Raw genomic sequence first — 27,954 nt, forward strand, 5'->3', positions numbered from 1 at the left:
CTGCCCTCGGCAGGAGTCGGCAGCCGAGGGCAGCGGCGTGGCGGGCGAGCAATGCCCCTCACTCCTCTGCTTACGCTGCCCTTCCTCCTTCTCCTCCCGCTCCCGGCTTTGAAGCTTTTGTTTTCCCCGGCCACTGTGATGGCAGGAAACTTCCCGGAGGGATGGGCTCAGGCCGGGCTTGTGCTGCGCCGGGCTCCGCAGGGCTCCGGTCACATCGTGAGGTGAGGCGAGGCGAGCGGCGGCGGCGCGGCCGCGGCAGCTCCGTGGGACTGGCTGCTGCTCTGCCCGGCCGAGGGGCGGCGGGACGGGCGGCGGGAGCGTGGAGAGAGTTGCGCTGGGGACCGCGGGGTGCGCCCACGGCTGTGCCGCTTCTCCCGGCCGCGGTCCCACCGCCGACAAGGCGTTCTAGCCCCGGGGATTAATGCCAGTACTGCTCAGGGGTCGGCGTCCCGAGGAGGCGGCGTGGGCACCGGGAGCCAGGCGCCTGTGCTCCCGGCGGGGCCGCCGGAGCCATCGGCTGGCGGTGGGGGCGGCAGCGCTGCCGGAGCCGGGTGGGCGCGCTCGGCTCGGCCGGGTCCCGGGGCCCGTGGAGCCGCCTGTGGGGGCTTCCTCCTCCCCCGGCGGCGGTGGGGCCGCGCTTCCGGCCAGGGTTCCGTCCCGGGAGGCGGCCTGGATCCCACCGGCTCCCCGGGACCGACGCTCCGGGACACTGCTCGCAGGCACGGGGGAGCTGTCTGCTTGCTGTCACCTGCTCATCGGGCTGCTGCTTGTGCTCAACTCTTAAACCTGCCGGTGTCGGTGCGGCGTGTACGTGTCCCTCCTAGAAAACTAAATAGAAACGTCTCGCTTGGTTTTGATTGTTTTTCATCTACTTAAGAGAGTATGTGATTTTTGTTTGGGTGTGCCACATGATTTTCCAAACTTGTTTTGTAAAAGTCAAATGATACAGTGCAGCCTATATATATATATAACAAAGCATATGATTAAGTTTTTCTTGTAAATTAACAAAAACACTTTTCCAAGGAAACAGTTCATTTACAGAAAGATACAAGGTAACATAGGAATTTTCAGTAGTTAGAGCTAGGCATGGCTGGAAAGTTAGATCCGTGCCCAAGAAGGCTGTTAAACAAAATTTTCCTTACTGAAATGGATAATGAATGCTTAAGCAGTGACAAATGCGTTTTACATAATGCATTTTCTGTGGTACATCTTGCACATTCTAACATTAGAGCAAAAGCGTCAGAAGCATCGGATTGTGAAAAGGGCAGTTCTAAATAGTTCATATCAAATTTACTGCAAGTGTAAAGAAATGTCAAAGAGACTTGTTTCAAGATTGGTGACACAGAATAGCTGCATGTTGTCAGTTGTCAAATATGGGGGTTTCGTTGTTTTTGTACAGTTATCTGTTGTGAAAATGTATGTACCAACGTTGCTGTAGCTCCAGCATAACAATATAGACCCACTAGTAATTACATTCTTAGCCTACAGAAGCAAATTTGGTAATGACTAGTGATTAGAAGAAGAATAATTTCTGAATAACTTCCCTTTGAAATATGTACTGCCAAATGATCAACACTCTAAAGTACATTCTGTTAGCTATTCTACCTTACTCCTTTATCAGAGAGTAGCCTTACTGTTAAGAACGTATTCTAAATGTATAAAACTTTTTTTTTAAGTGAGAGAATAAATGAGACTCTGGAAATTAGTAGTTCATATGCAATGTCTGCCTACTCAGAGGAAACAGGAAGAAGGCAAGATGAGCTCTACGAGTTTCTAATTTTCTTCTTGTGCGCTACAATGCGTGGGTGACTTGTCAGGTGCTGCTGATCAGGCAATGCTTGTGTGCTTCATCATTGCATTTGCCACTTTTAAAATATTTCTCGAGGAACAATAGCAGATAAAGCTTGGAGAGGCTGTGATTGTTACTCTGCAGTTAATGCAATTCACTCAAGACCATTTTCTGGTTCTGAAGCAAGTGCTGTGGGTTAGCCTTTGTCAATGCTGCTTAACTCTCTTGCCTTCCAGAACAGGAAATTTGCATGAGAGAACTGTAGCTGGCCTGTGTTAGAAGGATGCTGTGCTGATGTGTGGCAGCTCAACAGTCTGTGTGACAGTGAATTCCATTTCCAGGGAATGATTCCTGGCATTGCTTGGTTTAATGGTGTGGACTTAGTCTATCTGTTATGTAGTCTATCTGTAGGTAGCCTCCCTTAAATCTGTATTCAATCATAGTGATCTGATTTCCCTGCATTGAGGATCTTTGGCACTATAAAATGCTGCTTTTCATAGTCAGCTGCTTAGAAGTGTCAGGGCTCCTTTCTTCCTTTTTTCTCTGCTTGTGCATGTGGGTGAAGAGGGAGTATGTGAAGGCTTGGTGGTTTTCCCACTTGTCCATAAGGGAGAGGTAAAGAGGATCAGGAAGAGACTTACCTGACTTTTTCTGGTTGTCTGGGAATGTGCTCCCAGGGCAATGCATGTCCCTAAGCAGTCCTGATGGCTAGATCTAAAGGTCCATGGTCTGCAGTTACAACTTCCATAATTATTTTTGTTACAAGTAGCAGGTTGGGTTTGGTTTTTTTGTTTTTTTTAATGCTCCAAAGGATGTCAGACTTAGTTGTTAAAGATTAGGTGAGGCAAGAGGAAGTGTAAATATCATCTAAGAAATTCTACTTGTAGTACCCAGAAGGAGTTTCAGATTGAAAATTGTCAGGTTGCGCTGCCTCTCATAGACGCATAAAATACTTTAATAGAATGGTGTACTTTTTATCTCAGTAATTTGCTGGCAGTCTTTATTTTGCTAGCCTAGCTAGTAGCACGGTTTGTACTTGAATGGGAAAATTGTTTAACTATCTCATTTCCAGCTGAGGGTAATACTTAGATACTTACGTAAACCTGTAGTATGTAATGGGACTGGATTAATGCTCTAAAGTTTCCCAAATAGGCAGCTTGGCACAGTGAAATTCCTGTTGATTTCATTAGAATGAAACCTTAGAAAATGCAATTATTACTATTGAGCTATTTCTGTGTGCCATTTAGGAGAAAGCTGAGCTATCTTTTTTTTTTTATCCCTCCTGTGTAAAAGCACTGGTTCTGTAAGGTGTATTTACGCTTAAACATATGTTGGAGGTATCTAAGGAGTCCCACTGGTTTGAATGGCACTTTGAGAAATCTCGTGCATAACTGTAACCTAATTTACCTCAATCTAGATGTTTATTATACACAAGCTGTGTTTAAAAGAGTATTATAAAGACCACATAAGCGCAGAAGAATTTGGAAATTTAGAGCTTTGAAGAAGTGATGATGTGGCCTGTGGGAACTGTGCCTTATACTATCTAGGACCCAATTTTTTTCAGAACGCTTTGCATCTCAACTAAGGCAACCAAATTAGTGACTTTTGCATCTTTCCTGGATTTTCTCTTCCTTGTAGTTACTAAAGCAAGGTTTCAATCACGTTGATTAAATGTGTCATTGTGACATAAAATATGTGGAGAAAGCAGGATTTTGAACACTTGTTCATCTTGGTGAGCAATGCATGTTCTGAAAGAAGATGGATTCTGTGTGGATAAGTAGTATTTAGTGATGTAGTTAAAGCCTATGTCCCAGGGTTTAATTGAAGTCATAGGGTTTAACTGTTACTTTTCAAATCTTCGGAGCTTGACTTTCGAACCTTAATTTTTTAACATAGTTTTTGGGTGTGTAATTTTCTCAGTGCTTTTTTTTTATTTTTTTTTTAATTACCCCTAAAAGAAATAGAAGCAAAAGTGTATTTTTTTCTGGGGTTTCTTTGGTCATTTCTATTGTCGTTAGCAGAATGAGAACCTCTAGACGCCAGCTCAGGCTGTAACTGTCTAAAATGTAGTGGTAGGTTGTGATCCGTAGGTGGATTGACAATGAAGAGAGATGGCAGCCTTTATACATCTGTTATTTCACACATGCACGTTACCTCCTAGTTTTTACGTAATATAATACGACTGACTTGAAGCTTTGATGTACACTTCCCATTCTGTTGGCCACAGGGCGATGCTGTCTGGTATTTTAATGTAGCTTTCCCTGCAATATTCTACTTACCTGCTTCTTTCTGGGCTATCTTATTGCTCTGCTGCTTTCTACATTTTTCTGTCACATCCTTTTCTTTGTTGATTTAATAAATAATTTGTAGTTGCTCGTCACATTTGGTCAGTGTGACTGTTTTGTACTAATCTAGTGTGCAGCCCTATAGTTGCATGGGTCAGGTCAGCTGGCCAAGCAGACCCAGTCTAGAAAGCAAAGGGAAAACTTTCAGATCCACTGCTTGGATTTTGCAGGCTGTAGTTGAGGAAATAACCACTGTTATAAGCTAGGTGAACTGAGGCTGGGACACAGAACTACAGAATAATTGATATTGGAACAGACCTCTGTAGGTCATGTAGGCCACCACTCTGCTCAGAGCTGAGTCTGATTGAAAGTTAGATGAGGTTGCTCAGAGTCATGTCCACTTGAGTTTTGAATATCACAAAGGATGGAAATTATGCAGCTTATGTGAATAACTTGTTCCAGTGTTTGACCATTGTCACAGTGAAGTTTTTCCCTAAGGCCTAATTGAAGTTACTGTACTGTAGCTTGTGTCGATTATCTTGGTCCTTTGCTGTGAACCTCCAAGAATAATGAGGTTCTTGTGCTCTTAAAAGCAACAGATATTTTTGTAATGCTTAATAGCACACTTTCTGTTAGGAATATAGATAACTTTTGCCAAGTACGTAAAAAACAATTCTGTTCCAGCCATGGTTGCAAACTTTATTCAATAACAGGCTGGTCAAGTCAGTTGGATTACTTTTTGTTTATGGGGGTAAAATAAAAGTCTTTTTCTAGCCTTGCTTTTTGAAACAGATTAGATGTTAGAAATTTCTCCTTTCTCACACATAATCATGCATTGTATTTTTTTATCAGGTGACTGCCTTATTGTGTGTAGTGAATAGATGCTGATGGTTTAGGAGGTGAATTTAAGTCTTCAGGCTGGACTTCTGAAAGCCAGCTATGTCATCCTGTGATTTTTTTTCCCACCTTGTTAGGTGTATGGACCACCTGCATAGCAAATTTAAGCCCACTGACTAGAGGGTACTTTTGAGGGGTCTGTTAGAAATGATCTGCAGAGTACTACACTGACATTGAGGTAGTCTCAACTAGCCTTTCAGGCACAGTCAGTGGGGAGAAAAATAAGCCTGTTGAGAAAGGTAGAATAAACTACTATGGCTGTGTTATTTGCTCAGTGTCTCTTTGCTTTGCGTCATTAGAGTCTCAATGACTCTTAGCCTTTCTATCCAGCTTTCAGGACAGCTATGTTGAGGCAAGGTTAATCCTTAGTGAGCACCTTTCTAGTATTTTATTTTCTTGTCATTGCTCAATATATGATCACATCTTACTTGCAGCCTCTTCTGTATGCTTAATAATTAACTTGAATGTGTATTTCTTTTATGATGATGTTCATCTCTGTTTCTCAGTTCTTCAGGAAAAGTTAAATTATCTTCATTACCCTACTGTCTTGTGCAAGTTATCTTCCCTTTTAAAAAGGCAAAAAAGTGATGGGGCGAGGGCAGAAAATTTCACAAACTAGAGATGTTTAGTTTTGATTGTTTTGAGCACAAGGGGAAGACTGTGCAACAAAGTAGAAGAAAAAGCGTGTATTTTTAATGCAAATTGTGAAATAGTAATCCTTTCTAAAGCTGTCTTAGAACTCCAAAACCTGATACCACTTAAAAGTGGTTATTACTACTAATCCTTTCAAAGGATTGTACAAAGTTCATTTTGTATAATGATAGAGACTGTTATCTTGTGAAAAATGGAGATTACTTTCTTTCTGTCAAAAACTTGAAATGTAATTTGAAAACACATTATATATCTTGATAAAGTTCTTATTTTCAGTAGATAATACTCCGACAAGTCTTTTGTTACTTGATTATTTTGATTTTGACTCCTGTCAGGTGTCACTTCTGAATTTTCTCTAGACCATCTTCTTGAGTCTCATGTGAGACTTGTGGATGTGTTTAAAAGCACTGAACATAATATGCTCATGATATTTTGATATTACTAAATATATGTGCATATGTTTTTGCATTTATAAACTCCCAAGTGTATATAATGATTTAAAATTCGTATCCAAATTTCTTGTGCTTCATTATATTACCAAAATGACTTCAAAAACCAAAGTAGATCTCCAAACAAAAATCCAAGCTTCCTACATCTAGAAAAAGACACATTATGAAATGTGTGTGCTATATTTGTGCTTCCATTCTGTCTGCAGTGCACACATGCCCACTAGTACCCCAGACCCTCATATGATTGAGTACTCTGGGAAAATCATGTGGCCTGGAACTACCTCTTTATTTTTGAAGCAAATCAGCTGAATTGCAGTGGGGCCTCCCACCGCATGCCTTATTTCTGGTTTGAAGTGTTCGTGAGTTGGTAGAGCTGAGAAAAGCTAATTCTGTCCTTTACACGACTGAATTCATTCAGCGTGTCTGCTCAAGCTCCAAGTGTGTCACTTATGATAAGGAGGTGACATTTAAAATAAATTTGGCAATATTTAATAATGACTCATATAGGCATGTTGAGAGTATTTCTAACAAGAAGTTACACTATGCACTGCTGATATTGGGACATCTGCCTCTGCCATCAGAAATTTCCATGGCATTTATTATGACGATAGGGATGTGGTTGAGTGCATTTGCTGACTGAAGTAAGGAGTGTTTTCCCTCCCCATTCCCTTCATTTTGATAAGAAGGCAATTTCTGACGGCATTTATCTTTTCTGGAGATACCAAATCAAAGCATGAAATCTCAGGTAATAGCACTTATGCTGTTAAACTGTTAGATCCAAATGAACTGGATTAAATGTGTGTTTTCAAGGCCACCACAAATGACAGACTTGAAAAAGCATCTTCATGGTACAGTGCCAATACGATGATATACTTCAAGCTATTATCAGCAAGGCTGAAAATAAAATAGCCCTGGAATATTCTCTCTGGTTTTTTGCACTGTTTGCAAAGTCTCTATCTCTGTTCTTGGCTATGTAGCTATTTGAAAAATAATCAGCTTCTTTGTTTCTTGATGCCAATATAAATGAGTGTGAATTAGACATTGGGTTAGAGACTGACCAGTCTCTTTGGTGGTCTTCCAAGATTTTACACTTCTGAAATGATGGGAAAGATGGGTTATCTTGATTCTGGCACAGTGTTTATGGGTTCCTGGCAAACTCCAGAGCACACTGAGGATCCTAGCATCTTAACTCCAGGAAGAGAGGCCCTGGTGAATCACTCCTTGGGGAGGCTGGTGTCAGTTGTTGACAGGGCAATTTCTGTAGTCTGCTGAAACTACAGAATTTCAGAATGTATCGGTTAAGCATTATGTTGCTCTTACATAGAATCATGAGTCAGATTTTCAGGCAGACGTGTGCAGACCATTATAGGTACTCAGAGGTGTTCATGTACAGTACTGTTACAAAACAAGAGAAATAAAATAGATACGTGAAATGATTTAGGTGAATTCACTTTCCAGAAATGCATGATCTGTTTGACTGCTGAGTAAGCTTATGTGGTTACCTCAAAGCTGTGTTGAAATTAGGTGAGATCAGTTTCAGCCCTAGTAGGAAGAAAAGGAGGAGGGAGATGGTGTGTGTAAAACCAGATGATGGTAAGGAAACAGACTTCTCCAAGGTCAGAGGTTGGGGCTTCATATTGATAAGCACTTAGCAGTTTTGCCAGACGTTGCCAAAAGGCCTACCCAGTTCAATGCTCAGCCTGCTCAAATGTCTCTTCATTGGAGGTCAGGTAATGTGGACTTGTGTGCCACCACTGTACAGCTGAGTCACGCAAAGTTATGCAGAACTGAAACGGTTCACTGCATGCCAGAGGTATTCTGTGGATTAAAGACTGGCTTGCTTTTGATGAGCTTTTGAGATATAAGCAGTGGTGGTTCTAGTCTACATAACTAGATATGTAGAATATCCTTTGCAAGGTTAAAGTTGCCAAATTCATGCAAAACGGGGTATGTTTAAGATGCATTCTGTGATTTGAAATTGTTTATGTTGATCCTGGTGGTAGAAGGTCTGACGTTATCCAGTTTCATTGGGAAATTGCATTACCCTCCAGTACTTCACCTGGACTTCCTGAATATTTTGAACCTGTTGTTTTTATACTCTTAATGTTTAAAGTTACTGTTGTGGATTGGATTTTTAGTTTAGTTTCTATAGATGATGTTTGTAGTTTTAGATGCAAAAAGGTGAAGAGTAAGTACTTCGAAAACAAGTGGCTCTACTCTGTAATGTGATCAACTTTCATCAGGGCTTTTTTGGCTACCATTAATGGCATTGCATCCTAGATCTTGCAGATTACTTCTCTTTGAAAAGTCTTAAGAGAGCTGATTGACCAGGTGCAGTTCTTAAGGCCTCTTCAGCTGGACATGGTGAAACAAAGATGAAGTATTTTCATTTCTGAAACTCTTGGTGGAAGATATTGTCAGTATGGGAACCAGCTTTTCAAACTAGAGCAGTGAGAATTTGCATGTGTGTCTTAAGGACATTATTGCCTTTTCAGATTCATTTATATGCTCTGTAATCACGATGTCTGTTTAAAATATAAATGGTTTTGAGCTTATTTCCGGTGTACAGGAGGATATGGTTTGAGAATTTAGCTTTCTGCAGCCAGATGGATTATAGTGTTGCTAAGGAAACAGACTATAAATGAGGTGGCAACTGGGTGTCCCTAGAATATCAGACTGCTTGAAGCTGATATTTTAAACTCATTTAGGTGGGTAGCTAGATGATGTGATGAGAAGTTAATTTCCTGTATTTTATGGTTTGTTAATTTTAATTACTTTATTAGTATTTACAAAAGGTACCTTAACTTCCCACTCAAACTACCTGGCATGTGGGTCACGGAACAAAAAATTGCTATGGAAGTTAGAAAATGGACAGAAGCTGTACAGAGAAACAGGTTCTTAAATAATCGTTCAAACTACTGACGAGTGGATAGGTAACAGTGTAGAAAGACTTGGCAGCAGTACGGTCTGACTGGGAAACTGATATGAGGAAGTGAGCTGAGTTGCTTCAGAGTACTTGGGAAAGAACAGAGCTTCTACAGGCCTGGTCAAGTTACAGGTTTTGAACTTCATATATAAACATCTGTATTATAGTTATTTGATATACATACATGAAGTTGCTCAGAGCAAAGGAATTGAATTGGGGTTTTGGTACTTGCTCTGCCCAAGAAGATACCTGGCTCTTTTTTCCTAGTGATTTTGCTGAAAATATATCAGGTTTCCAGACCAGGGTTAATGACTGGTACAGCAGAGATAGTGTTTTTGGGGTTTTTTTCCTTACCAGTGAAAAGGGCAAGCATACCTTAGCCATTCTAGCTAAGCTTGCAGCTGATTGGGATAAAGACTTAAGTAAGCTGAGCCTGCATGACAGATAACAACCTCTCCTGTTGATAAGGTGGACTGGGAGGAGGACAGGCGATGTTTCAGTCTGCGGAGCCTCAGAAACTTGCCTTAGCTACTTCTATAGCAAAAAGGTCTGGAGAGTTCTTGGTAAGACTGAAAATGGTAAGAATTTGCCAAGCAAAGACAGTTTGTAAGTTAAATATGAAGTGAAAGGCTAGGGAAGGTTTTCAGATATGTACAGGTGGTTTGTAGAGTTTCCATTCTATGTGTTGTAAATTGAAAAGAAAGTGTTTCCAGTAAAACACATTCTGGAAAATGTGTCATTGTTCCAGCAGTTTAAACCTTCTCAACGTGCAGCATTTGAACTGTTATTTAGAGTATGTTTGAGAGAACTGTTTCTGGTCTTTTCTGCCAGGTAGGCAACAGAGATCTTTGTGGAGATAGCATTAAGGCACTATAACTTTTCCCTCCGTGACTGTCAAAGGATTGGATTTATTGTATTTATATGACTGCTATCGGTTTGCATACAGGTCAGGATCTGCCACTGTCTCTCCACTGGATCAGTAGCTAGGCACAGACTAGAACTTCATGGCATATAAAACATGACTTTTCCTCTATAATCACCCCTTTGCAGAGAGGCTTTGGAACTGAGCAAGTTTAGGTGTCCTGATGGCTGATTTTTTCTGATGCCTTGAATCTTCCGTATGAGTCACTCTGTGCTCACTGTGTGGTGGAAGAAGCAGTAGGACCCATGAGAAAGCTGGGTCTTTAGAAGAACTTTTTTCTTCTTTTCTCCTGAGCTGGAAATACAGGAGAAGCATAACTTCTGATTTTTTTGTTTTTGATGTCTTATGCTGAATAATGTTAATTTCAGCATTATTGTTGGTGTCTATAAAGAGATTTATAGAGAGCATAGAGGCAAGGGTTTAATTTTCTGATCTCGTGGCAGATGTCATTGCACTTGTTTTCTTATAAATCATGCCCATAACTTTGAGTTGTTTGTGACTTTTGTGTGTTTCGGTGTTTTAGAAGGTTGATAGAGTCTCCTGGTCTGAATTTTTCAGCTGTTACTGAACAGTTGTAATTGAATTAGAAGTTATATGTTACATTTTTGCTATTTAGAGTTATTCTGGGTGCAGGATGATAAATTTAATACCGTATTTTATCAGATTCAATTTCATATCTAAATAGAGACAAAATAAACTTCTCCATAACTGAGGAAACACTTTTTATTATTATTATTTGCAAAATTCATTAGTTGAGCATACTTAAACAGCCTTTGGTTGAGTAGGGAAATATGATCTTTAGCTACAAAAATGGAAAACAACAGGGAATAATGGATTGCACCTTTCTGGTAAGGTAATACTTCTCTTTGTAGGTTTGAGGGATTTGGGATGTTTTTATTTTTCAGTGGGTTTTTTGGGGTTGGTTGGTTTGTTCTTTTTGGGGGTGTGGTGTTTTTGAAGATTTTTGGCTTTTTATTTCTCTACTTTTTAAAAATAGTGTGAAAATCCCTAATTTATTACTGAAGGAGCTTTTTCTTAAGAAAGAAACCTCTCTTAAATACAAAGTTCTTAAACTCAGAACTGCTGTAGCTACCTGTGGAAGGCATTTGATTTGGTCTTCTGTTTGTTTAAAAGGTCTCAAGTAGCACGGAACTAATGAGTATACAAAAATCCCTTCGATTAGCTGTTAATTTATTTATAACAAGGAATTATAAGGTACTTTAAAAAAAGTGTTCCTTAAAAGGATTTGAGTTCTTCAGTTGATGCACATATTTGTTTGCTTTGCATTTTTATAATTTAAAAGCCCAGAAAAAATTGAAGTACTGATCTCTTGTATTATATAGAAAAAAGTGTGCTTTAAAAATCATCAGACTAGCTCATTTAAATGTTTTAGCTTGCAAATGTAATCAATTTTTTTTATCTCTTTGGGATGCATGTTACGAGCCCTGCTTGTTGGGTCTGTACAGAAATTGTAAGTGCCTCGTGCAATTGTTATTGCATAGGGTCTGAATATCTGGTATATGTCATCTCACCCTGAGACTTGTCCAGATGGGAACTCTTAATTTAACTGTCTTTTGATCTCTAGTGTGAATAGATTTCTGACTAGGATTGTTTCTCCAAAATGGTTGCTGTCTTAAAAGTTTTATTCCAGTTGGCTAGCATAACCCAAAAATAATTCTGAAGCTATCAAATCAATTAGATGATACAGATAACTCCAAGAATTCTGTAGTTTATTTATTCTCTGTTACAATAATAACATGTAGCTCATTTTAATAGATTTTTTTTTTATTAAACATTTTATGTTTGTCTATGGTTGAAGAGAGATGATAATAAGTATTGGAAATATATACACGTGTATATGTATGAGAAGAAAACTTATAAGTAAGCATATAAAGTAAATCTTTGCTTAGTTCACAGCTAAATCTTGCCATTGTGGCCTTTGAGTACTCTCAGAGCAGGATGCTGTGAGTAGGGGTCACCTCATTTGACTTGCTACCAGCACCTCTTCCATGTGAGCCAAGTGCCAGGAAGTGAGATCCATAACGCCTGTATTGCAGCAGCAAGACTCCTGGGCAGGCACAGAACTTGGCTCTAGCATGACCTGAATCCCTGAGGGAAAAACAGAAGCAGGTCTGATCGCTTTTCTCCAGGAGCTAAATCAAATCCCAGGAACTTGTGCAAAGAGTGTACACATCTGGTCATTCTAATCACTTTTTCACTACTATCCCTGCATCTTTTTGTAAAGAGATAAATTTTTGTTAAAATAAATTTTGTTTCAAGAAACAGGCATGTTTCTATGGGAGAGACAGCTTATATTCCACCAGTGCAGAGTGCTGCTGCTGGCATTACCATTTTTATAAAATGAATTTTTTAAGCCCTTGCTTACAAAAGAAGAAAGTATGCTAACAGCTGTTGTCCAAACTACAGACAAAAAAAATCATCTTTGCTTGTTTTTAGCAGAAGGCAATGCAATAGTGTATATTGGGTATACTGGCTCGCTACAGAGGAAGTAAGAATGATGTAATGCAAGGAGCCTTTAGATCTTTACCTTAAGGTATATGAAAGTGGAACATTTTCACAGAGCTCAGTCTTTCATTCAGAGAATATAGTAGAGAAGTTTCTGTAGTTGAAAAGCCAAAATAGCCTCAGGACAACTCTTTCTGACTTGAAGCAGACTTTTTTACTTGCTTATTATCTTCTGATGGACTGACTCTTTTGTGAAGGATGTAAGCTTTCAGTATTTCACTTCATTGTTGCCTGTGGTTCGACTTAGTATCCCAAGAAAATGTTAGGAAAACTTGATAAAATATGGCTGCAGACTAGGCATGAGGAGACGCAGAGAATTGTCAATAAAGTACATAGCAAAATTACAACTAATTTGAAATGCAATTTCATAATATTTCTGATCTTCTCTAGGCTCTTGCTCAATCTTTAATGTAATCTGAATACTTATGGACAACACCTTTAAGTTTGATTATGTTTAAGGTCTCTGTGATTTTTAGTTCCACTGTTTCAGTTCTTTGGAAATGACAGCTCCTGGTTTGGGGAATCAAAGTAAGATGCAAATTTTTCTCAGTAAGCACGGGTTTTGCAGCATTCTTGCTTGTGGCACAGGACAGACTGTCTTGAATTAAAATACCTCTTAGTATGTAGAAGCTAAATCTACATCTTAAGCCTTCTTTTGTGTTCCCCAGCATCTTATAGCTTCAGGCTAAAAATGTGAAGCTTTTAAGTTTGCTTGCTAGGCTCTGTTTTAGTCCAGTCTATTCCTTCTGCTTTGGGACTGGGGAGCTGGGTTCAGGAATAAGTGAATGAAGGAGGAAAAGGTCACGACTAGCCTATCAGTAGCTCTGCCAGATCGAAACACTGATATTACCAAGGTTGTAATTCCACAAGTAGAGCTCTTTGCAGGATCAGGAGTCCTTGCACTCAAATTTCATGCAGGGTTACGAAGCTTTTCCTCTCTGTTCTTAGAAAAAAGTCTGACTAATCATTTATAATGGAGTGGAAAAAAAAAATTAATTATGAAACAGTGTTAACCCTTAACTGTCAGCAGAAAACTACCCAAAGCAATCTTGCCCAGCAAGCTCTGCAAGATACTCTAATTTAATAAAATTTTCCAGATTTACTTTGAGAAAGTACTTCTGTTTTTTTCCTTCTTGCAGGCTTGAAGTGAAAAAAATTCCTAGTTCATGGTGATGTTTCAGATACTTGTGTAAATTGACTTTAAAGATACTTTTATTTTAGTGAGAGTTGGGAATATTTTCTATGATCATGTAAGTAGCGATTGAAAATGGCTCTTGTGTCAGAGGATGTGCTTGTCTGGTAGGAAGATCTTACAGGTTATTGAGGTATTTAATCTTGTCCAGGCTCCTACAAACATATTCATTTCTTTGGCACTTCAGAAAGCAGAAGAGGGAAGATTACCAGTTTACCCTCACTAAAGAGGGAGCAAACCCAATGGAGAAAGTCTGTAATAATCCAATGGCTACATTTTATCTCTTTTATACATAGGTTCCTCTTTTTTCTGTGGAATAAATGCGAAGACTGAATTCTTGTGCTCATGGAAAACAACTTGTATTAATAGATTATCAGAAAAATCTTTCAGACACCAGCTTCCCTTGTGGCTAGATAATGTGTTCTGCAGACGGCAGATGTCTCAGCAGACTCCAGTCTGGCAAATCAAGCCTTATGTTTTGGGTCTTTGAAGTCTGTGTTGAGTTGGCTGCAGATACAGCAACTCAGCACTGAATGATCAGAGGGGTCAGTACATAATGGGCAGTCTGGAGTTCAGCTTGTTGTTGTTGCTTCCCTTGCTGGAGGCCGTTGTAAACTCATTGGCTGGTTTGTCCTTCAGCCCCTGTGTACATCATTTATTTAGAAACCTGTTCCTGAAGGATCTTGATATCTTTTGTTCCAGTGTGGAGGTGACTTAAAGATGTTCTTAAAGCTTATTCTTGCAGATATTAAGTTCTGTAGCCTTTTAAAAACATGCATGTAAACTCATGACAGAATATGCAGCTTTTTAACTATGTTAGGCCCAGTTTGCAGAACTAATTTAGCTATCTGATTAGCTGTGTGATGATGATTGATTGGTACAGGCACATGTAAAGGAAGGTTTATTCTTCCTCTGTAGACCTGTTTTCTTGTCCTTTGTTTTTACAATCCTGTTATCTTTGCTGTTTGGGGAAAATTTATTTTCCTTCTTTATGATGCTCAGTAGTAGATTTAAATGTTATTGTTTTGGGCGTCTTTAAGGACATAAAGATCAGGATCCTGATGGTTAAGGGTAAGAATTAATTTTGATACATCCCGTAAGACTTATGGCAGCTGGCTGCTGTGTGCTTGTCTACAGGTGAAATAAAACATAGCTGAATGAAACCTGATAAGACGTGTTACTCCAACCCTGACAGATACAGTATGAAATGGTGAGATTCCTACGATCCACAGGTGATGTAGCTGAGAGTCTCTGGTTTGATGAAACTTTGATGCCTTAGTCCTTTCTGTACCTTCTGCCAGAAGGGGGACATGCAATCTGCCTTCTGTCAGGATACACAGCATATTCTACTTCTCCCAGTAAAAATAAAGTTTTATTACAGGGAAAACTTTGCTATTCTGCTCCTGTCCTGCCTTGAATGTAAATATGTCACTTTTTTTTTTTGACAGGTTATTTGGGAGAACAATAATTAGCTGAATAAAACAGCACAAGATGACTTATGATTCCTGCTCTTCATGGCAGCCTATCTGGATTGGTATGCTTTTGGTTTTGTGTGTTAGTTTTTTGGGGTTTTTTTTTGCTACACTGACATATAGAGATTGCATGCATAATTCAAAGATCCACTTAAATTTTAGGAATCCAATCTTTTAGGAAGCTTTCAACTTCTTAGTTGCATGTTAATAACTAGGCAAAGGTTATTAATTAAAATAGTATATTTTCAATAATGTTCAATGTTTACTGTTGCTCAAGGTATACAGTACTCATTCAGCTCTTCATCATGGTTATGGTTAATGTGACCATAGAACTAGTGGGAAAGTTAGAAGTCAGGGGAAATATGACAGAACTAGAAATGAACCTAGAACTGCCCAAGTCCTTTCACATGATCTGCAACTTGAGAACATGATTTTTCCCAAGAGCTAAGATAATAGAATTGTTTTTTACATTTTGAATATTTGTGGTTTACAGTAGTGATAATGATTGCCATGACTGACGTTTCTTGACGGTTAATGGCTCTCTGAATTAAGGTCATAAGGAAATATCATTGAGAGGGCAATTAGTTGTACTGAATGACCCAAAGCAGAGGTCACTGTTTCCCACACTACTTCCCTATGAAAATTGCCACAGCAGTGTTTATAGAGTGGAAAAAAGAACAATTTCCTAAATTAAAGTAATGCCTCTTGTGAACAGCTTTATGGGTCATCTACTCATGCAGTGTACTTGATTAGTTTCAATTTAGGTTATATGTAAATAGGTATTAAAATTGAAAACTGCTAGTTCCTTTTAGGTGAGTAAGAACATTGTCCCTGCTGCTTTGTGCTCTGACTCATTCTGGTGCACTGGTGTTAGCAGAAGGGATTCCATTGTAACATCTTCCTGCCTCTCCTTAATTGCATAGGGAACAATGCTTGATTCGTATTTAGAGGGATGTACATCCTGGGCTGCTTTGTACGATAATGTGGTGTTGGAGAGTACATACTCGAGTATTTTCTTGTGGCACATAAATTCTTTGGAAAACAAAATAAGCCCATGTCCTTCATGCTTTTTTTTATTGTTTTTCCCCTAAGAATATTTTGCTTTTTAAATGTTCTTTATGTTGCAAAAAATAATTTTTTGCCAAAGTTTGCCTGTAAAATGAAACCATTAATAGGAACTATAAAGCATGCAGAAGCTTCTGGGACCACTTAAAATATCCCAAAGAATTAGGATCACTGTTCCAGGCAGTGCTGCCTTCAGGTTTCTGAATAAGAATCATTTTTGCATGCTGAATTTTGATGCTGGTCAATGTTGCCAATACATGCTTGTTTTTAGCAGACAAATTTAATAAGTCATTGAACATTTTGGCAGCTGTTCATAGTGTGTTCTGATCTGTGTTAAACTTAACTGTTATTATGGCACTCTTATGTTCCCCCTTTTGTCTTTTTTGGAGTTCCTGGCTTTGACTGATGTCAGCTTTGTATATAACATATAATCTTTTATTTCCAGTTGAGCATGCTATCCAAATTTTGCACAGGAACCTTTTAGCTTCTAAAGCTGTTAAAAACAGACGCCATAGTTCTAGCAATAATTATACTTGATGAATGGAATTTGTGTGTTATTTAGCTTTAAGTATGTACTTCATTGAAATTGTGTCTATTATGTTCCATAAAAAGAAAGTTGTGTATGAGTGAGAACCTTGCTTGAGAGAAAATGTGCATACACAGTAAATTTCAGCACTGAAATTGAAAAAAGTGATTGTATGAAACTTTTTTGCATCTGAAAAGAATCTGTTAGAGTACATGTTCCAAAAGTGAGAATGCTGTGACGAAAAGGTGCCTATCTGCCTCTTGCTTGAGTACCTGACCATCAGTAGACTTACCCATTTAAACTATCAAAGCATGGTTGTCTTTTACAAGCTGCGTGATTACTATTCAGTGAGGACTGGGGCTTTGAAATGACAGGATTTGCCTTTCTCAAAGAGCAAGTGAGGACTGAAATGCTGTTGCTCTGAAATTATCTCATTGGTTTCTTTCGTCTTATATTTCTATCTTTACATAATTTTGGAGAAGGGTAAGAAGAATGGTGGAGGCACATGTTTAATTATCGTGTGCATGCTCATGGAAGAAGGCCTTTAAGTAGAGAGAAAAAAAAAGGAGAAAAATTTATGTATGGTGGCAACAGAATGGAAGCTATTGAGTTTATTGGCTGAATTGGTCAGTCACTTCCATGAAGGATGATAGCCAAGAAAGAGCATTGTCTGCAGGTTAGGTAAGTGTAAATCCAAATCGAAGCATGCAGATTCTGTGTGCACTGCACACACTTCATACTCAGAGTGATAAACAGAACACAGAGAAGAGTACTGCTGGAAGCCATCAGGAAGCAAGGAGCACAGGAGCAACATGGAATCCAAAGCCTGCAGTCCTTTTACTAGGTTAGATGCACAAAAGGGGATGTAGCTATTAGCATAGAGAGCTGGGATGGTGGGAGAACATGTGTGAAATTATTTTTTTTTCTTTGTTTTTTTGGATTTGTTAGGAATAAACTGTAGAGTTTGTGAGTCCTTTGTCCTTTGCTGTGTTCTGGGTGCTACTGACTTGAGAAATGCAGGGTAGCACAATCTTTATCAATGTATATAAATACTTGAAGAGAGGATACAAAGAGGACAGAGATAAGATCTTTTCGGTGGTGCCAGGTGATAGAGGCAGTGGGCAGAAACTGAAACAGGAAATTCCCCGAGTATCAGGAGACAGTTTTCTCTACTGTGGCCCTCTACTAGGCAGCCCTGCTTGAGCAGAGAGATTGGAGAGGTTGGAGAAGATGATCTCCAGAGGTGTTTTGTGATTTCTTTGACTTTTTCTATTCTTATGAGAGAGAGCAGTCATTCACTTTCCCTATGTCACTAAAAACTTGGTAGACCTCTATGATCTCTTTTTTCAGTTGCTTTTTAGTAGAGATCAAGTGGTGCAGAACTGAACATAGTACTGAAAGAGATGCCATAGATGTATATTTTAGCAGGTGGTGTATCTAAATATACGGTATATATAGCTGGCTCCTGGTTTTCTTCTCAGTTCCTTTGCTAACAATTCTGAACACATGGCTGATGTTTTCCTAGAGCAGACTATGAAAATTTGAAGATCTGTTTTTCTTCTGGGTAGTAAATATTGGTATAGCAACTGTTACTGTGCAGATACTTTTTTCAGTACAGGCATAGCTTTATCTCTAGCGCTGAATTTTGTGGGGTAGATGGTTAGCTTGCCACTAACTCTTGAGAGAGCCCTCTGTATTTTTTTATAGTTGACCTTTGTTTTTATTAAATTGACCTGAAAAACAGTTTGTGTTCATCATCAGCAAATGTCATGGTTTTGCATTTCCCTCTTCTCTGTAGATTAAAGAGCTTGAACCCCAGTAAGGATTTTATTTGTAGGATCATTCTGGTGATCTCTTCTCTCTATAAAACTAACTGCTCCTTTTTTTTGTTTCCTATGTGAAACTGATTGTCTGTAGGAGGGTTTTACATTTATGTAATGGCAGATTAGTTTCTTTTAGAGCCTTGGTGGAAAGACCCATACAAGTCAATCAGAAGTGTAGAAGTTACCTTTGCTGACTTATTACTTACACAGCTTTAAAAGATACTACCCTAGGGATCTAATTTTCTTGCTCCAAGATTTTAAGTCCAGAATTATTTGTTGAATTTATGTTCTTTTGCAGTCTCTGTAGAATGCTACAGCTTCCTTTCCTTCATGGTGTTCTCAGCTTGTGGAATCATAAACCTCAGTGGAACTTTGGGTGAGATTTTCTTGTTCACTGCTAAAATATTTCTTATTTATTCTGGAAAGTTCTGTTAACCTTTTTCCTGTTGGTTACATATTTTATTCTAAAAATGTTAAAGACTAGTAGAGGAAAAGTTTATATAGATAAAAGAAAGAAGAGCTTTGGCTAGTATAGATGCTTTAGCATGTAATTAACATTGAGGTTTTCTCTAATGGAGTTAGTGTAAAAATAAAATTTAAAGAGAAAGAATGGAGAGAAAAAATCTATTATAAAGTCAATGGAATTGGTCATTTTTGCAAAATATTAATGTCGATAGCTTTATATACTTTTCTGAGTTTTGCAATCTTTTAAATACAATAGGAAAAAATAGAAAATTATAACTTTTGTTCAAGCAGTAAGACCTCCAGAAAGTGGACTTTTTATGACTCTCTATTGGATTTGTGTGACAGGGTTTTGGTAGTGGGGAGGCTACAGGAGTGGCTTGTGTGAGAAGTTGCCAGAAGCTTCCTCTATGACCAGTAGAGCCAATGTCAGTGGAAGGGACCCATACGTGAATGTTCAAGAAAAACTGCAGCCTGTGGGAAGGACTTGTATTGGAGAAGTTCATGGAAGACTGTCTCACATGGGAGGAATCCACACTGGAGGAGAAGAAGAGTTTGAGTCTTTCCCTTGATGAGGAAGGAGCAGCAGAAAAAACGTGTGATGAATTGACTGCAACCCCTGTTCCCTGTCCCTCTGTGTTGCTGGTGGGGAGGAGATAGAGATAATTAGGCAGAACCTTAAACTCAGCAAGAAGGGAGGGGTGGGGTGAAGGCGTTTCTAACATTTAGCTCTATTTTCTCATTACACTACTGTGATTTAATTGATAATAATTTAATTTCCCGAAATTGAGGTTTTGCCTGTCATAGTAACAGGTGGTTGATCTCTCCCTGTTCTTACTTCAACATACAGGCCTTTTGTAATACTTTTTCTCCCCTGGCCAGTTGAGGAAGGGAGTGAAAGAGTGGCTCTTGTGGGCACATGGTGTCCAGCCAGGATCAGTCCACCATGAGAGTCAATTAAATTAGGATGTTTATAATAATGTCTTTTTGTGATACCATTGAAAATTAAAGGACACAGAGAGGTTAATCGTTTATCTGAAATAAAAATGCTGATGGTAGTCTGGCCCTGGAAATCATCTAGTGATAGAGCTTGCAGATAGTCAGGGAATGAAAGGAGCAGGTCATAGTGCCTATGTTATTTGATGAATCTTGACAGCAGCCTGAGCAGGCTTGCTTTCAAATTGCTAGAAGTTCAAACTGGGGACATAGATTAAACTTTGTTGTCTTACAACAAGGTTAATTTCTTTGTTGGTGAAGTATCCTATACAAAGCTTGTGGTCCTTTGTGTTCATAAAAAGCATTTCTTCCTTTCTTTATTTTTGCCTGACAGTGATACTAAACAGAACCTGCATAAATATTGTGGGCAGGGTTTGTGCTACTGTAAGGTGCTTGTGTTAGTAGCACAAGCTTGTCATTGTGTGCAGAGATGGAGAGATTGCTCTCTGAAGATGCCTTTATCCCTTTTCTAATGATAAACATGAAAACAGCCAGAAGGGATTATTGCAGACATCAAGAATGAATGAGGTGAAGCCCACTTTATGTTCTGGCTATAGTGATCGTTTTTTGAAAAGGGCATAGAATCCTTCTGGTTTCCAGCTTGATCAGATGCCAGTGTTCTCTTAGAGTGTTTAATTTAATAGTCCAAGACAGAGGGGAGGAACTAGTACTGAAAAGAGAGAGCTCTCAACTCCTTTGCATTTTATTTAAGAATATGTACATACAAATATATGTAACAATATAGTACTAGTAGTAATAATGCATCAAGACAGTGCTTGTAAATTATAAAAGGAAATGTTGCATTGTGTCAGTACCTATGGGGTCTGCAGGAGGGCTGGAGAGGGACTTTCTACAAGGTCAGGGCAATGGTCTTAAGCTGAAGGATGAGAGATTCACACTAGATATTAGGAAGACATTCTTTAGTGTGAGACTGCTGAGGTGCTGGTACAGGTTGCTCACGGATGTTGAGGCACTGGTACAGATTGCCCACAGATGTTGTGCATGTCCTGTACCTGGAAGTGTTCAGGGCTACGTTGGATGGGGCTCTGAACAGCCTGGTCTAGTGGAAAGTGTCTCTGCTAGAGCAGGGGCATCGGAATTAGATCTTTACAGTGCCTTCCAGCCCAAACCATTCTATTACTATAGTGACAAGGGAGGGAGTCCAGCAGGATGTCCAAGGATTATATTTACAAGGAAAAAGAGAGCGCATGCAGTTAAATTATATAGGATACTAAGATGAACTAACAAAAACATGCCCAGACCAGTGGAAGCTGGAAAACTTACTGCCAGAGGAAGAGTTGTAGTGACCAAAGAAGTGATGGTTTCCTGCACCATAATGTGAGTCAGCCCCTAATGAAACAAATCGAGAAATTATTTTATCTGTGGATGAGTTATTTCATAATAACAGGCTAGGATGTTTTGCATGTTTTTCCTGACATGTCTGATGTGGATGACTGACATGGAGCCAAGAATTCTATATTATGAGCCAAGAATTCTATATTATGTGCAATAACTTGGATAAACAGGCTTTCAGTGCTTACCAAACAGGCAAATGGGCAATACACTGGTACTATTTAAGCTATTTAGAAATTTTATTAAAGTTTCCACCTGTAGGCAATTTCAAAACAAAGTAACAAAGTTAGTTCAAAAATTATGAGATTTAAATAAAAATACTTGTTTGATTTATTCACTCTTAATCAGTGAAGTTTGTTTTCAAACACAAAAGTTCTCAGTCTTGGTAATGGTAGAAAAAAAGCGTGGTGAGTTGAGAGTATTTTACAGTATCAGAAGGACTATGGGAATACGACCTATGAGAAAAAGGCCAAATATTACGAGACTCCCATGTTTGGTGCTTAAGTAAATTGTGTCAACCTGAAGTGTAAAGATATATTAAGGATACTGTTCTCATTAAGATAAGCTGAGCAGTCATTAGGTTCCCACTGGTTTCAGAGAGTTTTACTTTGTGTATTTACATGTCTTTCTTCTTTTTCAGATGGAAATACTGACATGAACTTAAGAACTTTGATGCTTTCAAACGTTGAATTTTGATTGTTACATGACCAGTTCAAAATACTGCCTGAACAAGATGAAATGCCTTGAAGACCTTTGGTTCTGTTTTCATTTTTCCTGAAGCAATGGTTTTCTCAGCAATGTTGACACTGGCCCACTCTGGGACCTCAAATACTACTTTCATTGTTTATGAAAATGCCTATACGAATTTTACCACTCCCCAGTTCTTGCTTCACAGTGGCACAACACAGCCATTGAGATATAGTTCAGGTGCTGTGCTCACCACTGAGAGAACTACTTTCCTGGTAAACACCACAGCTATCCTGCCATCACAAGAAGTTTTCAGGAGCTTGAGTTTGCCACTCCAGATCATTCTTTCTGCTGCTATGATATTTATCCTATTGGTTTCTTTCCTTGGAAACTTTGTTGTCTGCCTGATGGTCTACCAGAAGGCAGCTATGCGATCTGCAATTAATATCCTCTTAGCAAGCCTGGCTTTTGCAGACCTGCTGCTGGCAGTGCTGAACATGCCATTTGCTCTGATAACAATCATTACCACTCAGTGGATTTTTGGGGATATATTTTGCAGAGTTTCTGCCATGTTCTTCTGGCTTTTTGTCATAGAGGGGGTAGCCATTCTTCTTATTATTAGTATTGACCGATTTCTTATCATAGTTCAGAGGCAAGATAAACTGAACCCCTACCGTGCAAAGATTCTTATTGTGATTTCCTGGGCAGCATCCTTTGTTGTTGCATTTCCGTTATCAGTAGGGAATCCTAACCTGCAAATACCCTCGAGAGCACCTCAGTGTGTTTTTGGCTACTCTACAAGCCCAGGTTACCGAGCCTACGTGATAATTATCTTGCTAATTTCTTTTTTTATTCCATTCCTGGTAATGCTGTATTCTTTTATGGGCATACTCAACACCGTCCGCCACAACGCGGTTCGTATCCATAGCCACCCTGATAGCATATGTCTCAGCCAGGCCAGCAAACTTGGTCTCATGAGCTTACAGAGACCTTTTCAGATGAATATTGATATGAGCTTTAAAACTCGTGCCTTCACAACCATCTTGATTTTGTTCCTTGTCTTCATAGTCTGTTGGGCACCATTCACCACTTACAGCCTTATTGCCACGTTCAACAGCCACTTCTACTACAAGCACAACTTTTTTGAGATAAGCACTTGGCTCCTTTGGCTCTGCTACCTCAAGTCTGCACTGAACCCGCTGATTTACTACTGGAGGATTAAGAAGTTTCATGATGCATGCTTAGACTTGATGCCCAGATTTTTCAAGTTCTTGCCACAGCTCCCTGGCCACACAAGGCGGCGCATCCGGCCCAGTGCCATCTATGTGTGTGGGGAGCATCGCTCGGTTGTTTGAAACTGCGGTGGTTTTGACAATGATTGTTGTGTGCTGGGGTCATTTGTTTTTAGGTTTTAGGCTGAATCTTGTTTCATTTGGCTTTTTCAGTGTGGCCATATCTTATAACTTAATTAAATTTTCAGTACTCTGTGCAATTTTGGGAAGATAGAGGGAGGGAGCGGGATTGGCTATAGTTGGGTTTACTACTAGAATACAATGTAACCAGAATAACAAATGTTACCTCTAGGATTCCATGGAAATCCATTCTTTTAATGAAAACTGTATTTGGAACATCTTATCAGATTCATGCTTACTAGGCCTACAATTTTATCTAATTGTAGGAACCTTTTTTTATGCTGCTAAGATACGGTGTATTTCGTTGGTGTAATTTTTTTAAAAAACTGTTGCTGCTGTCTACCCATATATTAGAGCCAAAAAGTCTCATTAGATTATTTCTATCTAATTTAATGATATTTCAGAAGTTTTCATGGTAACATTAAAAACCTTTTTTTTTTTAATATTTCCATTAATATTTTGTGCACTTTACAAAATTTACTATATAGTTTGTTGATTTGAATATTTTGTTCTATATTGAAAGTGTATTATTATTTCTCTTATCATTTGTTATATTGGTGAATTTCAATGAAAGACCCATGTAAGCTCTAGGAGGGTGATTTATGTTGGTATAGCTACCTGTCATAGATTTTCTGGTTTTCTAACAATTGATCAAAATTACCTGCCCAGTTATTAGGAGAGTTAGAAGGAGGAAACAAAGGAATGAAAGAGAAAGCAACAAATATACCATGACCTGAGATTTAGGCTAACACATGGTTTAGAAGAAAAGTGTTCATGTTAAAATTGTTACAGGGTAAAGGGTGACTGTAGTTGTTACTTGAGGCTGTTACAAGTTATCCAAACCTGATGATATGCCTGAAAACCTATCTGAAACAGTGATTTTTGGGCCTGCAATTTATACTGTGTCGGTGAAATGTTGTTTCTGCTTGGAGCTCCTATAAGGCAAGGTGTGCTCTACACTGCTGAAATCATGCTGTCAGGCATTTGTTGGGATAGGATTAGAAATCATAGGGTAAACCAGCACACAGATAGCAAATGGACCATAGTTGAGGTTAGGATTTAGTCTACATAGTAATTACAGGGAGAAAAAGAATCCTGGACTTGTTTTACAATTTAAGTATAGGATCAAAACCATAAACAGTCACAGAATCATAAAATGGCTTGGTTTGGAAGGAACCATAAATGCCATCCTGCTCCAGTCCCCCTGCCATCAGCAGGGACACCTTCCACCAGGCTGCTCAGAGCCCCATTCGACTTGGCCTTGAACTCTTACACGGATGGAACATCCACAGCTTCTTTGGAAAACCTGTTCCAGTGCTTCACCACTCTCACATGGAAGAATTTCTTTTATATCTTTTATAAATCGACTCACTTGCAGCCGTTACCCCTTATAACAGTCAGCCAGCAGAGTTTGCTGGGGATGTAAGTTAAATTCCCCTTTTCCCTCTGATGCTACTTCACATTGATTTTTTTCATTACCTCTTTGTCTGTGTAGTGGCTGCTGCCTCAAGGGTTTACTCGCTGTTCTCATCTATTAGGCATCAGCTTCTCTCCCTAAAATGCCAAACTACCTTTCTGATTAATGTCAGGCTGTGTTGGTATCCTCATGGAAAGCAGAAAGACAATGATTCTCCTTGATGATAGCAAACCAAACTCAGATTTTTTTTTTTCAATCAGCTAAATAAATATTTATTGTGAGACAGGTAGAATTAAGACTTAGGTGTGGGCTTTGGAGCCATATCCCCAGTTCCTCTGAGGCTGGGAAGAATGCCTGCAGAATCAGCTTTTTGGGCTGTGACTGAGAACAGAGGGCTTGATGTACAACAAAAAACAACCAGAGCTGGGGTTTAGGCTTCTCTTGCTTCCGTCTTTTAGTCCCCAAAGCATGGGGACCTCTCCATTGCTCCCCATTGTACCAGAGAAGCAAAAATAATAGCAATTTTATCTACTTCTATGTATCCACACAGTACACGGGTGTATGAAGGAAATGCCTTGTCCTATGTGGGTGTCCAGGGAATGCTTGCTTCCTGAGGTTGACAAAACATTCACACCCCAGGTTTTTTTTTTAAACATCTTCAATAAAGAACTAATTTAAGTTAGCTGTGTTCTTCTTATTGACAGCTATTGGTCAAACTGTTGTCATTATTTAAATTATAGGAGTATAAAAGGAAAGACTTTGAATTCAGTAATTTAATTAAAAAAAAAAAAAAAAAGCAGCTACCAGCTGAGACTGGGTTACATATAAAGGCACCTGGAAGTGGTGATGTTATCGATGTCCATGCTTTCCCATGTTGTCACTTTTACTGATGCTATAGATTTTTCTGATCTAAAGGAGTTCCACTATAAAGCAGACTGGTTTAGTGTGTCTTTGCAGTAAGGCTTTTATTTTTCAATTACATTTACATTGACAGCACAGGTTTATGACCTGGTTAGTATGGATTTTCTGTTTCAAAGCTGTCATACCTGTTTACCTCTGAAAGCAGCAAAATTGTGCTTAGAGTTAATGTAACAGAGTGAGAGTGTACATTGTCTAAATGGCAGGAACAGGTATTTTTGCTGTCTTCCAGCTCTATGATGCAAGAGATTTGAATGTTGTAAAACACAGTAATTCAAGAAGAAGATGAGCAATACAGGAAAATGAGTGAAAATACATTCCTGAAGGAAGAGTGAAAAACATTTTTTGGGATTTTCGTGATCTCTGATATCTATTGGCTGAAAAGTATAAATTACAAACATCAAAGGCAGTTAATTTGTCTTGATAATTAAGCATTTGTTTACACTGACTGTAACAAGGTTTCTGGTCAAAGCTGCATCTACTGATCCTTGGAGAAAAGAAGCCCATATTGTGAGGCCCAAATTCAGAGGTGATTTCCATAGTGATACAGTATTCACACTTACTAAGTTTTTTTGAGGTGATCAAAGCATATAGTGAACAAAAGGGTGTTCAAAAAAAAGAAACAAGGTGGAGTAGAAGTATCCCCAGGGTAATTACGTATTTACAGAATCATTTGAGCTATTGTGTCTATGTACTGTCTTGAGAGCAGTGCCTTGATAATTACAGCTGAAGTCCTAGAACCGAGTTGAAGACCTCTGAACTGCTCAGTCTTGCTGTCTGTGATCCTGCTAAGAATCCTGCACAACCTCGCTGAGATGAGCAATGTTCAAACACATACATATTGGCAGAAGTGGGTTTCCTGAGGCAATTTAATGGTCTTGACCAAGACCGAGGATTTTAAAAACTCAGACCGATCCTTCTTGACTTTGCTGGGGAATTATAATTTTCTTCCTCTCCAGAGATCATAGTCATTACTAATCTGTATTTCCCCATGTTCTATTTTCAGACATCTTTAGTATGGAGGATTTAAATGAATGTATTTTGAAGTATGTTGCAGTTTAATTCATTCAGTCAAAGCATGCTGCTTACACAGTTCTCAATTGTACAGATCTATTGTTGAAATGATTATTTTGTACTTAAAATTGTGTATTTTTGACATTTCTTGTTACTTATGTAAAATTATTTCTGTATATAGAGAAGAAAATTGTTTTGCCTCTTATTGCTTTCTGTCACTATTTTTTTCAGTAGTATTCTTAATGCTTTCATATTTTATTTTGGGCATATGCATAAATAACTGTAAGATTTCTGAGACCATTTGAGATTTTTAATTCTTAAATCATTCAACAATTCCCTCCTTGAAAGAGATTTTTAATTTATTTTAATGTGAAAACTAAAAATTCAGAGCACAAGTTTATTGTGGTTGGAATAGTGAGGAGTATCTTAAGTCCAGTTTTCCAGGAGCCACTACTTTGAACAGGTTTGATTTTTTTTTTTTTTTTTTTTTTTTTTTTTTTTTTTTTTTTTTTTTTTTAGACTAGTAATTTTCTGATGTGGAGAAACCTTGAATTATTGTTTGAAAACGAGCTGTTAAGAAGAATGGCATTGTCTTTTCTGTACATAATACACTCATGAAAATACCTGAGAAACAACAAGAAAAAAAAGGAGAAAATAAACATAAAAATTATCCAGAAATGTAGCAAAAGTCTTTAGAATTTACTCTCTTGTTTGCATGTGCACTTGTTTCTTTTATTTAATGCCCACCTCCGTAGTTTCAAACACTTGTTTTATCTGTCTAAGAAATAACCAGGACTGCTTGATTTAGGTGGTTATGTTTAAGCCAAAATGTTTATTGTATAAAGCATTTGCAGAATCCTCTTTTTTGAGACACTGGGGTAGAGACATGTCAAGGTATCTAGAACAATTGGAATAGTATCTAGCAAGCAGAGACAGCCTAATAAGAAGGTAACTTTCCTAAAATGCTACCTGAACTGGATGTCCTACCTTTTAGCTTGCAGTAAGTAATTAAGATCATCTTGCTGTGCAATAAATAAAGGAGGCAGTAGTATTGCAGGGCATGATTCATATCAACACAAGACAGTGACCTTTATGATTCAAGTGCTGCATGTTTTTATGTGATGGATTATTCCCCATAGTAGAGTGAAAAAAATGCAGCATCTTGGCTGTTT

At 38.6% G+C, this 27,954-nt stretch overlaps 1 protein-coding gene across 4 annotated transcripts; it reads left to right on the forward strand.

The window, feature by feature from the left end:
* Window positions 1-27,460, forward strand: GPR63 (G protein-coupled receptor 63). Of its 4 annotated transcripts, none has more exons than XM_088162025.1 (5): window positions 1-221; window positions 15,086-15,171; window positions 18,822-18,899; window positions 19,334-23,367; window positions 24,929-27,460. In XM_088162025.1, the coding sequence occupies exons 4-5, from the start codon at window positions 22,117-22,119 to the stop codon at window positions 24,989-24,991; spliced, it is 1,314 nt and encodes a 437-aa protein (XP_088018151.1). In that variant the 5' UTR covers window positions 1-221; window positions 15,086-15,171; window positions 18,822-18,899; window positions 19,334-22,116; the 3' UTR covers window positions 24,992-27,460. The 4 variants fall into 4 exon arrangements, with proteins under 4 accessions (XP_088018151.1, XP_088018150.1, XP_014739137.1 ...); XM_088162024.1 differs by having other exon boundaries at window positions 5-221; window positions 19,334-19,581; window positions 21,975-27,460; XM_014883651.2 differs by having other exon boundaries at window positions 5-221; window positions 21,975-27,460.
* The last annotated feature ends 494 nt before the right edge of the window (window positions 27,461-27,954 follow it).

The sequence above is a fragment of the Sturnus vulgaris genome, chromosome 3 (genome assembly GCF_052056855.1).
Source record: "Sturnus vulgaris isolate bStuVul1 chromosome 3, bStuVul1.hap1, whole genome shotgun sequence".
Taxonomy (NCBI): Eukaryota; Metazoa; Chordata; class Aves; order Passeriformes; family Sturnidae; genus Sturnus; species Sturnus vulgaris.

Excerpts from the sequence above, each read along its gene's own strand:
- GPR63 (XM_088162025.1), top strand. The coding sequence starts at position 22,117 with ATGGTTTTCTCAGCAATGTTGACACTGGCCCACTCTGGGACCTCAAAT. Across the intron at positions 23,368-24,928 it reads TGTGTGGGGAGCATCGCTCG|TGGCTGCTGCCTCAAGGGTT; the intron begins GTTGTTTGAAAC and ends TTGTCTGTGTAG.